This window comes from Capricornis sumatraensis, chromosome 8, assembly GCF_032405125.1.
Source record: "Capricornis sumatraensis isolate serow.1 chromosome 8, serow.2, whole genome shotgun sequence".
Lineage (NCBI taxonomy): Eukaryota > Metazoa > Chordata > Mammalia > Artiodactyla > Bovidae > Capricornis > Capricornis sumatraensis.
In genome coordinates this window covers 92,692,039-92,705,254 of record NC_091076.1, presented here as the reverse complement: position 1 = coordinate 92,705,254, position 13,216 = coordinate 92,692,039, and the positions used below count along the sequence as shown (strand labels likewise).

Below are 13,216 nucleotides of genomic sequence, written 5' to 3'. Positions count from 1 at the left end.
TCACAAGGTTATTTGTGAGGTGCAAAAATCTTCCCATGCATTCTCACATTCAATCTGGGCTGCCACAGCAAGACGGACAGAAAGCTTGAGGACATATTTTTCTCGCATCTGTATGTAGTGGAAACCTTAGCAGAGAGTAAATACTCCAGGCCTGTCAAATAGAGGCATTTTCCCCTTTCTTTTGAGAACTATCTCATCATCTGTTTTACATTTCCACATGGATTTCTGTCCAACCCCTCAATGTGACTGAAACTGAACTTAGCAGCCTTCTCCAATCAATAAGTTTCTCTTACTGAATCTCTGCTTCCATTAATGGAACTATTGTTCTACCAGTTATCCAGCTGATAACCTCAGAAACATTTTTAATTTTTTCGCCTTGTATTTCTCCTGTACATTGCTAAATACCAAGTCTATCAACGGATACTTCCTTCAGAACGTCTCACAAATTCATCACTATTTGCTCTTCCCGTTGCCAGGTCTTACTGCAAGGTCATTATCACTTACTACTGTTTACAGTAACCTAACTGTCTTCCCACTTGTAGGCTCTCTCAGCTCCCCAATCCAACCCCCACGCTATCAGTGGATTACTCTTTTATTTAATTGATTGAAACTGACTGATTGATTTGCTGAGGCATGCAGGACATGAGATCTTAGTTCCCTGACCAGGGATTCAACCTGTACCCCCTGCAGTGGAAGCGTGGAATCTTAACCACTGACCTGTCAGGGAAGTCCCTGGATTATTCTTTTAAAACTGTTGTGATCATCATGTTCTTTCACTGCTAAATAACTTCCAGTGTCTCTCTACTCCCTCTAGGATAAAACTTAAACCCACTAATCTGGTATTAATGACCCTTCATAATCAGGTTTCTGGCTCCCTGACTCAGGTTTACCTCCTGCTCTTTCGGCTCCCCGCTACAATTCCTGTTCTGGCCCAACCATGCATGGTCACACTGTACTTGCCTTTGGCCAGACTGTTTACTTCTTGTTATTGCCAACAGACATCTTATCCAGTCTTCAAAGCACTGAGTAAATGCCACTACCATCCTCACTGGACAAGCTAGCACCTTCCTTCCCTCCACACACATAAACTGCTCTTGGCACAGACTGTCTTATATGTTTCACATCAGCCTCTTCAAGTCAGTAGATACTTGAGGGCCTACTTTTTACATCTCTGTACCTCCTGGCCCCTAGATCAGAGGCTTAGACAGGGCAGTAGCTCTAACTAACTACTAAAGGGAACTGCAAGGGTTATACTATGTACCTAGACTAATTGTCAGAGAGAATGGACCAGGAAACTGATGTTCTGAGTGTGAGTAACCCTGAAGGATCATGCGGATATGATCAAATCATTTAATCTTTTCTGAATTACAATTGCTACATTTGAAAATAAGGATACATGAGATGTTCTGTCAGGATGCAAGGCGAGTACAAGGTGGGTAAATTGAAGAACTCTGAGACAAAAATGCCATGAGAATGTGATTGATTCCTGTTACCAGTGATGGAAACCTCTCTTCCTGGCTGGAGGCTACACTGCCAGCTGTGGGGGACTCACCGTGCCCCTTCTGAGCGCAAACTGGATGGAGTCAAGGTCAGTGACAGGGCACCAGACCTCCGCAATTAGACACTTCTGGGTCACATCTATGTTGCACAGGTTCAAAGTGTGGTAGATGGCCTTCATCTTCCGCACCTTGATGAACCAGACACGGATGTTCTTGGCAGCAGCCTGAAGAACCCTCTGGCGGTGATCCTCTGTTTGGTTCAGAACCTTTGGGGAGAGAAAGGACCAGGAGAGCGATCCTTCTAATGCCCTTCTTCCATTTCAGGACATGAAGGCAAGGAGGCACAGCTTTCTGAGAAGGGATGCAGGGGATCTGTTTTTTTTTCTTCCTCTGGCTATAAGTTTGTGTTTTTTTTTTTTTTTTTTGCCAAATTGAAAGAAATTAAGAGTTCTACTTACTAATGTTCATATTCACTTCACTTCAAGCTAAAGAGAAACCTGAGGAAATGGTTTTCAGCTTTTCTAATTTTACCACCAAATCCATGGCTGAACAATGCAGTCACTGGCTTTTATCTGGTTCATTAAAGAGCAATGGTTTTCCATATGGAGCCTGTAACTCTGACTTGAAGAAGCCAGTGTCCCAGGCCCAGGAACGGACTGAGCTGTCACATTCCTACTTATGAACATCAGCCAGCACTGAGGAGCGGTGGAGAAGAGGCGCTGCTGACCACCATCTGCCTCTCAGAGACTCCATGCCAGGGAAGGAGACAGGAGACTTGTGGCCTCTGGAGAGGATTCAGACTACCACACACCACAGTCATCACAGAGCAGATAAGGCTTGATCTTTCTGTCAGGCTTCGTTTTCTCCCCAGGAAGCCCGATCCCTTGGAAACCAGCACATAGTTACCTTGGAGGAATAATACTGCCTCGACTAGAGGTGGGAAGAAAGGCCAGGGACACTTTACATTCTGCTGTCTTGTTTATCACCAAATATTTAACAGGTCTATAGCAGGAGAGGGGAGAAGCCAAAATTAGGCAAGCAACTCACCACTCACTTGTGCTTAAGAATCTATCTGAAATCTCAACATCTTTTTGAAGAGGAAAAAACTATATATTAATCAATTTAGCACAAATACTCCATCATAGCTGGTTCTTCAGGTCAGTTCAGGAAAAAAGTCATGACTGCTCCCTGAGAAACTGTCTTGGGCAGTAGAAAGCAACTTCCATGAGAGGTTTTTTTAAAAAAACAAACCCATGGCATGCTAGGGAAACTCTTGTTCACTTGAGAATAAAGGAACAAGGATACTTTCTCTCCTGCTGCTGCTGCTGCTAAGTCACGTCAGTCGTGTCTGACTCTGTGCGACCCCAGAGACGGCAGCCCACCAGGCTCCCATCTCTGGGATTCTCCAGACAACAATACTGGAGTGGGTCGCCATTTTCTTCTCCAGCGCATGAAAGTGAAAAGTGAAAGTGAAGTTGCTCAGTTGTGTCCAACTCTTCGCAACCCCACGGACTGTAGCCTGCCAGGCTCCTCCGTCCATGGGATTTCCCAGGCAAGAGTACTGGAGTGGGTTGCCATTGCCTTCTCCACTTTCTCTCCTGGTTGTTGACAATTTCACAATGACTATTTAAACTTCTGGAAGGATGCTAATAAACTTGCCCCAACCCCTACATCTCACTCCTTGGTATTCAATCCCTTTTAAAATTTTACTTCAAAAAATTATTTCATTAAAATTTTACCTCATACAGTTTGGTGCTGTAAAAGTCGAACTCTAGCCATTTATAAAGGCTACTGAACATGTTCTTCACAGTCTACTGCAAGCCTGCTCATAAGGAGGGGGTAGAACAGTCCTAGAAGCCAGAATGTACTACCATGGCTCATCACCCATCAGCAGTTCGAAGAAAACTCTCTTCCCTTGGTTAAACTGATAAGTGCAGCTAACAGGAGCCAGCAGCGGGGCAAGTGGTGGGTCATACACAAGAGGGCTTGAAATGTTTCAACATGTCAAACATGTTTCTTAATGTTTCAAGGTGGCAATTGTTACATTCTTTCAATAGGGAACCAAACTCCAACTGGGCACCCTTTTCCTTCCATGTATGTATAAATCATGACTCCCTCTTTAGAACCCTGAGACAGCCATCATGTGTGCAAACTACACACACTGTAACTGGGTAAAAGTTCCTTCCTGGGTACAAGGGTTACACCAGGACTCTGGCTAGACGGTGTGGTTCAGATTCAAGGTGACCAGGAGGACACACACCAAGCTATTAAGAGTAGCTGCCTCTGGAGGTAGAGCACGTCTGTGAGAAGCAGAATTGATTTGATATGTACTTCTATATTATTTTTTTCTTAACTAAGCGTACTTCATTATTCATATTCATTCATTATAAATGTATCTCAGACTCATGAGCTGGGTAACTGAATATTCTAAGCAACAATGATTTCAGGTGCATAGCGTCTCTGTCTCATTTGAAGATAATTCATGCCATTTTTAAGTTATTCCCTGTGGGGGATGGGGAAGAGTTTCAGGGAATGACTTAAAAATAGTACACACACAGAAAACCAAACATATCCTGAGCTGCTTAAGTGCCTAATAAACTGTTAGTGCTTCAAGGAAGAAGTAAGGTCTTCTATAGCAATATTTCACAAAGACAAACTCCCTCGAGGTCTCTGTTTACCATTTGGAGATCATCAATCCTGGTATTAACTCCGGAAGCCATTTCCTTTCTCTCCTGCGGCGTCTCAGGACAGGGATAGAGGGAAGCCCGGAACCTGGAATGTGCAGACACAGCCTAAGGCACACTGACATTGCTTCAGGGAGCCAGTTTAAGTAATCTCAGAACATAATCCCAACATACTGGAAGGACCAAAACAGGGTTAGTCCAGACTGGTGCACTAATCAATAATAGTTATTTATGGGAAGGGGCCTGCAGTAGAGCAGCAACATTTGAACTGTCTCGGCATTCTCCATAACTATGAAATTCCTTCAGATTAAAAAAGAAAGGCAGAGCAGTTATTACAAATCACATTATAAAGTGCTGGAGAAAAATGGCATGGAGAAAGGATCTCATGGGCAGAATTTCAGAAAAGTTTAAGGGCACAGTGCCTATGGTACACTGCTAGGTATGCAAACCCATTGTCCCAAAACAATGTAGAATTTATAAACCATGAGTCCTAATTACTTTTCCCAAGAAAAGGAAATTGTGATTTTGACGGTCTGTAAAAAAAAAATAAACTTAGGCCATTTCTGATCGTTTAAGATAACCTTAACATTATTAAAAAATATATTCCCCATGTTAAGGTGGACTTACAGGGCTTGTGTCTCACTGTTCTACAGGCTTAATAGGTGGCCTGGCTACACCCTGGGGGGAGGCATGTTTCTCTTACCCTTCACAGATTTTCTTGACTCTGTTTTTCAGCTGATCGCCTTGGAAGAAAATGATGAACACAGACTTGTGCACGTAGTCTCCCTAGGCCCCAAACCAAAAACCAAGAATTCAGACTTATAACCCAGAAAACTTACAACCCAGAAAGCATCTTTCTTTCTTGGTGACATAGAAACAACTGGAATCCTTTAAGGGTCTGGCAACCATGCACTTTAACCATTATCTTCAATCCATCTCTTAAGCTCCACAAGAACATTTGCTCTATAATATCAAGATTTACAAAAATCTTTCCATACTTGTTTTTAAACTCAATGAGGAGCCTGACAAAGATGCAAAGATGATTCTCTTCTTAGAATTTAGTCCTATTTACCAATTCCACTATTCAAACTGAATAATTCTTATACTGCCTAAATGACTCAAGTACAGAGAAGAGGAAAGGAAGTCATTCCTGCCTGCTCGCATGCTCAGAAACTCCAGATAAAGGGGACTAACGACAAGGAGCTGAGCAGCTGGGGAGAAATGTTGATGCACAGTCTCATGATTCATGCTGAATTAGACCTCAGGGGGCAGGGAGGAAGGCAATCTATCCAAATACCAAGTGTATACCTGAAGCCTGAGGCAAAGGTTAGGAGGAAAGATCAGAAAAAGACTCTATAGTGGGTGTTAGCCAGGACTGTCTCTGGTGGCCTGTATTTTCTCCAGTTCCTAAAGAGCTTTTGTAACAGGAAAACAAACAAAACTTTGAAGGATAAAGAGAGAAGAGGAGGAAAGGAGTAAGTAAGGCTCATGGGTCTTAAATTCCTAAGTTCTCCAGGAATTAACTGGAGCACATTCTTTGTGCAGCTGCTTTGTTAGAGATAGCCAGACCCTCCCTTTACTCCACTTGTTGATAAAAAATAATGCTCCTGTTGCCCAGGAACCTGGCTGAATATCCCTGAGAATAGCTCCACATGAGGTGTTTCCATGACCCAAGGACAGCCTTCAGTAAGACTACAAAACTGGTACTTCAGGAGACTCACCGTAACCTAAGTGTCACCACCCTCCTAACTCGGTCCCGAGGACATGATCCATTTACTTCTAGCTGAAGGACCCAGCTACTCTGAGAACCCTCATAATTCAACCTCTCTTCTTAGGTTTAAAAAAAAAAGAATACTAATTTAAGACACCCAAAAAATAATTGAGAACATAATAACCAACTCCAGGCTTCTAAATAACACTAACAGCAAAGTGAAGTAAATTTCTTGCAGAACAGTTACTCATCTTTGCTTGTCGTCTCTGCATGGACTCACCATATAAATGTAGGTTTATGCTAAGAACTCTGTCCTGTTATGTCAAATGCCAAGATGTTAAGTTATTCCTCCTTTCCAAAGCACTGGGTGGGGAATATCATCCTATTTTGCACAACATAAATCTTGAAACTAAGTTCCTAAAATTCCCAACAAACAAGTAGACAAAAAACTATCAATTAAAGTTTCATCAACTTATGAAGATCACAGTTCAGGAAATCTCTCCTCCTTGTACACATGGTCGTTACCAAACTTGGAACCAGAAGTCTTGCTTTAATTTTCATTGAAGAGTTAATGTTCTTTTGGTCCCAGATAAGTACCGGAAAACACATAAAGCTGAAATAACTGGAGGGAATTCCCTGGCAGCTCAGAGATTAGGACTCGGCACTTTCACTGCTGTAGCCTGGGTTTGATCCCTGGTAGGGGAACTAAGATCCCACACATCATGTATACACTGTATGTACACATACGATGGAGGCGAAGAGGAAAAGAGGAGTCCCTCAAATTCACAGATCCAAACGGAGTAAATGTAAGGGCTCCTCTTAGGAGGGTCAGGTTCAGGTGGCACATGGTATGTTACTGCTCTGAGTTCCTTGTACCAGACCTACTCCACCAGACGCAATTCCCTTGTCTTACAGTCACAGGATCCTCCAGGGGGTTCTCGATTTCAGCCTGTCGCAGGAACACATTTCCCCGGCACACCCGCCAAAGCATGCGCTCAAAAGTAGGGATGCGCTCCCGGTTAATCACACCAGCCACGAAGCTGTGGGAAGAAGAGCCAGACTGGGAACGGTTCCACACCACAGGATGGGAGGAAAGTGAAGAGCAGGGGAGGGGAAAGACGTCAGACAGGAGGCTGGGCATTACTATGCCAAAATAACTGCCGAACTCTGATTCCTGGACTCAGCAGAGGGTTGACAGAATGACTTAGGAACTGAACCCAAGGTAAGTCAGCAACACCTTGCAACAGGCTCAGAAGAGAGGGAATCCTGGCAGCCAGTGAATGCCCAGCCTGACTGCTATTCTGAACAGCAAAAATGGACCGCTGAGTACAGAGGGTCGAAGTAGTACTTACCCAAGTCTTAAGGGCGTGCCTCTTCCCATCTCGCTTGGCTCCAAGAGGGACGAGGACTCTTCCAACAGGTCTGGATCCGCCATCTGCTGATGATGCAATTCAGCCTGAATTCACAAATCAATTAATATCTAATGAAAATAGTTAGTGGCATGCAGGGAACGAGGAACCAGGAGATAAGTTCAGAAAATAAAGATGAAAAAAAGAAAACCACCAAAAGAGAAGACATACCCACAAAAAGAAGACAAGAAGAACAGGGGAAGAAACAAAGAAAAGAAACAAGAGGTAAAGGAAGCAGAACTGCCCCAGTAAAGCATCTGGGGAAATGGTTTTAGAAATAAGGAATAAAGAAAAAAAACATTAAATGATAGTGACACCTGTATAAACCTGTGACTTGGTGGAAACCATTTTTTCTCTTATGTTTTCCTGAATAAGCCATGAAAGAACCAAAAATATTTTTGCATGTGCATAAAAGCTGAAGTATTTCTTCCTTTTGAGCAAAAACAAGGCAGCTCAGCAGATACATTCAATACCAAATTTCCAGGCAGCTACAAATTAGAATTTTCCCTGTGTAAGAATGTAAAAGATGGAGACTCTCTTTCCCAGGAAGAAAGCAAGGAGCTGTCACTGTTCTGAACAGAAGAAAGATAGAAGGGGTGTCTCCAGATGTTTAGGTTTTCCATGCCCTTAAAAAGTCAAAGCATGAGGGCTTTCAGCACACCCACTATTTAAAAGAAAAAAAAAAAAAAAAGCCCCAAACCATGGGATTTAAAGAGTATTCTTTGTCCAAAAAGGTAAGAAACACCATAGTTGGGCAGGCATGGGCCTTCACTGCATCAATAAAGCGAAGGAAAAGTGAAAACATACCTGAATGTCCTAGTTTCTGACCAGGAATCCAGGAATAGTAAAAAGTTCCTGTGGGCTTTACAGCTAAGGATTCTTGAGAGCATAGCTTCAGTCAACAATCTAAGTCAAGTGAAGAAGTAACAGATAATAAGCCAATTCAGAATATGTGGACTAGATGGACTGCTGAGATTTAAAATGATTTCCACCACGACAGTTTATACAATAAAATGGAGGAGGAGCAGGACCTTCTTAGATGCAGACCTACATTTCTCAGCCTTTCTCTACACAACACTTCTTGCCCCGTTTCCTCTCAGCCTCTCTCTCCACAATACATCTCGCCTTGTTTCCTCTCACCAGGAAGGAGGAGCTGCCCTAAGAAATGAAGGCTAAATGACCGCTCCACTGCCTCATCTCCCCAGCTTCAATATCCACGGCCTACCTGTTTGACCAAAGACTAGAAGTGAGCCAGAGGAATCTTCCTTTTCAAAAGTAGAACTAAATAAAAATGAAGTCAGGAGAATTTTTCTCATCATCTTCACTCCAAATTTCAATTTGATTCTACTCTTACCAACCCTACTATAAAAAAAAAAATGTCTTCTTGATAGTCACAGAACTATAAATGTAAAGTCACAGGGTTGGGGTGGGGAGCTGAGCATAAACTAGGTAAGTCTGAAAGTCTAAACAAGTGAAAGCAATTGTTCGGGAAGTAAATTCTAGAAGCAGGATCAACTCTCAACGACCAAAAGAAAAAAGAAAAAATTTCCTTTTTTAAAAAAAGGAAGGATAGGCACTGGGCACACCAGAAGTGCAGAGAAATACCACCATGAGATTTGGGAAACTTTCTGAACTGAACTGAAGATGAGATAATGAGGGCATGGGTTACTACTTGTTCTCAAGTGCGCAGTTCTTGTTTCCGCTTAAAATCAAATCCGCTGACTACAAACCACAAGCAACCTGCTTTGAGGATCCAGAGTAACTAGAGCATTTCATCTTGCTCCTAGGATGTCCCTTAGCAAAACCCAGTGAAACTCACAAGCCTCCTATCTACTCTACTGCATGGTTCACAATCCCTGGTTTCAGTAAACCATAAAGATAAAGCTCAGTGCAAATATGTGCTCTAAAGGGGAGAACTGATGGAAAAGCAAATAGTGCTCCTCTAAAGGAGGAGGCTCCATCTAGAATCTCTGGGAAAATGAAAAAAAAAAAAAAAAAGGGCAGAATTAAAATCAAGTACAAATTTACAATAATATTCTAATTAATAATTACACCATTTCAAACTTAAGAATCCTTCAAATGAAATAATTGTGCCTGATGAGAAACTGTCCAGAACCACTAACTGAGGGCCTTTAAAGCAATATCTAAAACCATGTCATCAAGTATCTCAATCCTAATCTGGGTTCTCTCATAAAAGTACTACCAAAGTTCTTCCACATTACTTGCTATGCCCTCTGGTTTACCCGTTCCCCCAGTCAGAATACTAAAACCATGCCTTGAAAGAGGAAGTAGCACGACTTCAATAGTTCTATTTCTACACTTTAGTATAAGCAGCACATCTAGGTCAAGCTACATGACCAAGAGCGAACACTTTTCTTTCTATTGACATGAGAAAGAAATTACATTTCATCACCCAAGGTATTCACGCAAGCCCCAAAGGAGATGGCAGATGGGAAAGAAAAGTAAAGAAAGCAGATGGATGGAAAACTCAGAAGGAAAGGAAGGCAGGGCTCTGCATGCCATTAACCATTACTTTTCCAGTCTTCTTTACGCTCTCATATGTTATGGTGCTTATGGTAAAAGATGCAGAGAAATCTCTCCAGCTCTTACAGTTCTTCATAAGCAAGAAGACTGAGAAAAGGATAATCATTAACAAGTCATTTAAAATGCTCTGGATAAGAAATGGCTAAGTTGAATTTGTAATCATCATAAATCATAAGACTATTCAATATGTGTTTACCTCTCCCCTTCTCCACACCTGGCCAATCATAACCCCTATGCCTGGAGATGAAGCGAATCATTTTCTGATTTAGTCATTTTCTGCTCATTACTCATTATTATTTCTGCTCTGTACTTACTATTGTACATTACTGATCATATTCACCAAATTATATTCAAAAGAAGGGTTTAAAATAGGTAGTGTTTCAGGCCATTGGCAAACATTATAATCTCAGGCATGGAAGAAAGGCTCATGAAAAGTCTACATTTCTGAGACCTGAGGTCCCAAGTCTCCTGATCTTTTGCATCATGTGAGGCGTGCGGTGCAGATGTGCTTACCTCTGTGAGGCTCTGTCTCCTGTACTGGCAGCGACACCTGAGACTGCTGTCTGGCCTCAGCAGGGCAGGGGCTATTGAAGGGGACCTGGCTGAGGCTATGGGCTAATGGCGAGAGTGGACAAGATGCTGACTGTGCACTAGGAGGGAAAAGGAGGGGTTCCTGGCCCTGGAAATAGAGGGACTGATGACGACAGCAGCAGAAGAGCCTCTCACAGCCAAGGCCTCATGCTCAAAAAAATGCTTTGCATGAGTAGGACGGGGGGAAACGATGCAAAATGGACAGGGTGTGAAGGTCATGCCTGACTTCTCAAGATGGGCATTTCATGTTTACACCTATTAACCACAAAGAAAATTCCTAAACCCATAGTTACCATTTTAAAATCTTATATCATCTTTCCAAGTGATTCTGCTTATTTTGTTTTTACTATTATTGGTGGTTTTTTTTTTTTTTGTATTATAAAATGAAGAGTTAAAAAAACTGTTTTCCTTAAGGGAGTCCATTTGTCAGTCTTTTTTCAGAATTTCTCCCAGAATGAACTAGACTAGGAAGTCTATGCCAATCCTTAAAACTCAGGAGAATATGAAAAACATTCTCATATATCTCATCAATATCCCAGCAGGAAACTAAAGGGTATATCAAAAGGGGGGAAAAAGCAGGGACAGGGTAAAAGAACTAAGTACCCAATAATGATAAAAGTAACTGAGCTCTGATCTTGAGGCCAGGTTTACTTTGGATCTGTGGGCAGCAGCTTGGACACGAATAAAAAGCACACCGTCTTTGAGCCTAGGGAGTCACTGTGTTCGTGGATGTTTCCAGACATGACTAAGTGATATAGCCCTTGAACACAGAGACCATGTCACCCAGCTGATGCCTCACAAAGAGCAAGTGCTCTTCAAATGATCCAACAATAATAATGCTGTATTATTATTAAATATATCATCATTTAATAATATTATTAAATAATAATGATGTTTAGGCAGTGAGTATACTGGAATTCCAGGTTATTTGTTTATCAAAAACCACTTGATGTAAGTGACCATGCCTGTTGCAAAAGACCTGAAACACTTGGAAAGAGTTAATCACACCGTCCCACATCCTTTAATGTGATGATATCGGGGATTGGTGAAAGAAGTTACCGTCAGTCTCAAAATTCTCAACTCTGAGCAAACTGAATATTCACACCCTCTCTGATACGTAGCCTGATCCTGATTCTCAGGACCAGGCAATTTAATTCCTAGGAGCTTTTCCCCCTTTCCCTGGCTCCAGTAGATCTTCTTAATTAGCATGGTTTCTCTGAGTCAGATCTTCAGTTACTGAGGAATGTATCATGTCTTCAGCTGACTTTCTCCAGCCCCGTGTGGTTCTCACACTAGCATGCTTCAGAATCACCTTGTGAAAATGGACTGCTGGGCCCCACCCTCAGGGTTTCTGATTCAGTAAGTCTGGAGTGAGGACTAAGAACCGGCATTCTGACAAGTTCCCAGGTGAGGCTGACGTTGCTGGTTGGCAAAGCCCTGCTCCAGGCTAGAGAACTAGGGAGAGTTATTTTTTCTTCAAAACATCGAAATTAAAAGTGAAACTGAGGACTTATCAGATACTAACTAAAGTAGGCCTTTTGTTTTTTTAAAAGCTTTGCTAATTTTTGTTGTTGAGCAAAGGAAATAAAGAACTTAATGGGGTGGTCTCCCTGGTGGTCCAGTGGTTAAGACTCTGTGCAGTGCCTCTAGAGCAGGAGGCATGGATTTGATCTTTGGTTGGGGAACATGCTGCAAGGCGTGGCTGAAATTTTTTTTTAAAAAGAACTTATTGGAAGGCATACTGAATAGTGACTGGGACAATCTATGAAATGTATGATGTTGCTAATCGGGTGGCAAAGACACCTATAAAATAGAAGAGTTACCCATATTTTAGGCCATCAGAAAAAGCATGTCCACACTGAAAGCTAAGACTCCTACCCAGCTTTAATTAGGAGAAGGAAGCCTTTTGAGAGCCTTGTTCCAAATCCTTGTGGTGGGGTCACTTCAGCAAGCTGTCCCCTGGCAACTGAGTCACCTACATTTTTAACCCAGGAACTTATTATTAACATTTTGCCCCTACAAGGTACTGAAGTTGAGTTTAGAGGAAAATCCAGGAATTTCAAACAAGCATCCTACCAATTTTCCATACAACATAAAAAACAGCTCTCAAACTAAGTGTGCTTGCCATCTGGAGTACTTAAAACTATGCTCAAAGGTTGACAAGCAACCATAGAGGATACAAGTTAAAATTTAATGACAAAAGGTTTGGAGATTAAATTTTTGTTTCAATTTCATGTATAACTTTTTCCTGTTGCTTCAACTTCAAGCATACACTTACCTTCATATGTAAAATTTCATCTATGTTTACACAACTACTTTAGGGTTCCTTTCCTCATCTTGAGATGAAAAACTGCTGAAAATGCGAAAATATACAAAACCATGGCTGGCTGTGTACTGCATGGAAAATGGAACAGAATCTGACATTTCTTCAACTAAAACAGGGTGCAGAAATGGTATTGTTCCCAAACTAGCAAATTAAAACAATTATTGGAATAAAAATATGGCCCATTAGTGCTGGTGTAATATCCGCTGCTTAAATACTAAAAGAAACAATAGTCTGACCTCATCAAAAAACTGTTGAGTTTTGCGAAGTATAAATTTTAATTCAGTTAGTTCCAGGAAATTTCTCTTCAGAGCTTCCTGGTTTGTATTGATTTCCTTCAGTTCATTTTCAATCTTCTCAAAATTAGCCTATAGAAAAACAAAACAAAACAAAAAAACCAACCAAACTATTAACTCACACTAAGCTCAAAATGCCTGCTCTAAAAGACAGATGAA

General features: G+C 41.6%; 1 protein-coding gene across 5 annotated transcripts in view; it reads right to left on the bottom strand.

The window, feature by feature from the left end:
- Positions 1 to 13,216, bottom strand: part of ATP6V0A1 (ATPase H+ transporting V0 subunit a1) — a 53,270-nt gene that overhangs the window by 24,746 nt on the left and 15,308 nt on the right. For 3 of the 5 annotated variants that reach the window (XM_068979027.1, XM_068979028.1, XM_068979025.1), the window contains exons 5-10: positions 13,001 to 13,129; positions 7,247 to 7,350; positions 6,808 to 6,934; positions 4,887 to 4,969; positions 4,178 to 4,271; positions 1,553 to 1,765 (exon numbers count right to left, since the gene is read on the bottom strand). In XM_068979027.1, the coding sequence (XP_068835128.1) occupies positions 1,553 to 1,765; positions 4,178 to 4,271; positions 4,887 to 4,969; positions 6,808 to 6,934; positions 7,247 to 7,350; positions 13,001 to 13,129 (750 nt within the window). The remainder of the gene's footprint in view (positions 1 to 1,552; positions 1,766 to 4,177; positions 4,272 to 4,886; positions 4,970 to 6,807; positions 6,935 to 7,246; positions 7,351 to 13,000; positions 13,130 to 13,216) is intronic. The other 2 variants (XM_068979029.1, XM_068979026.1) reach the window with 1 other exon arrangement.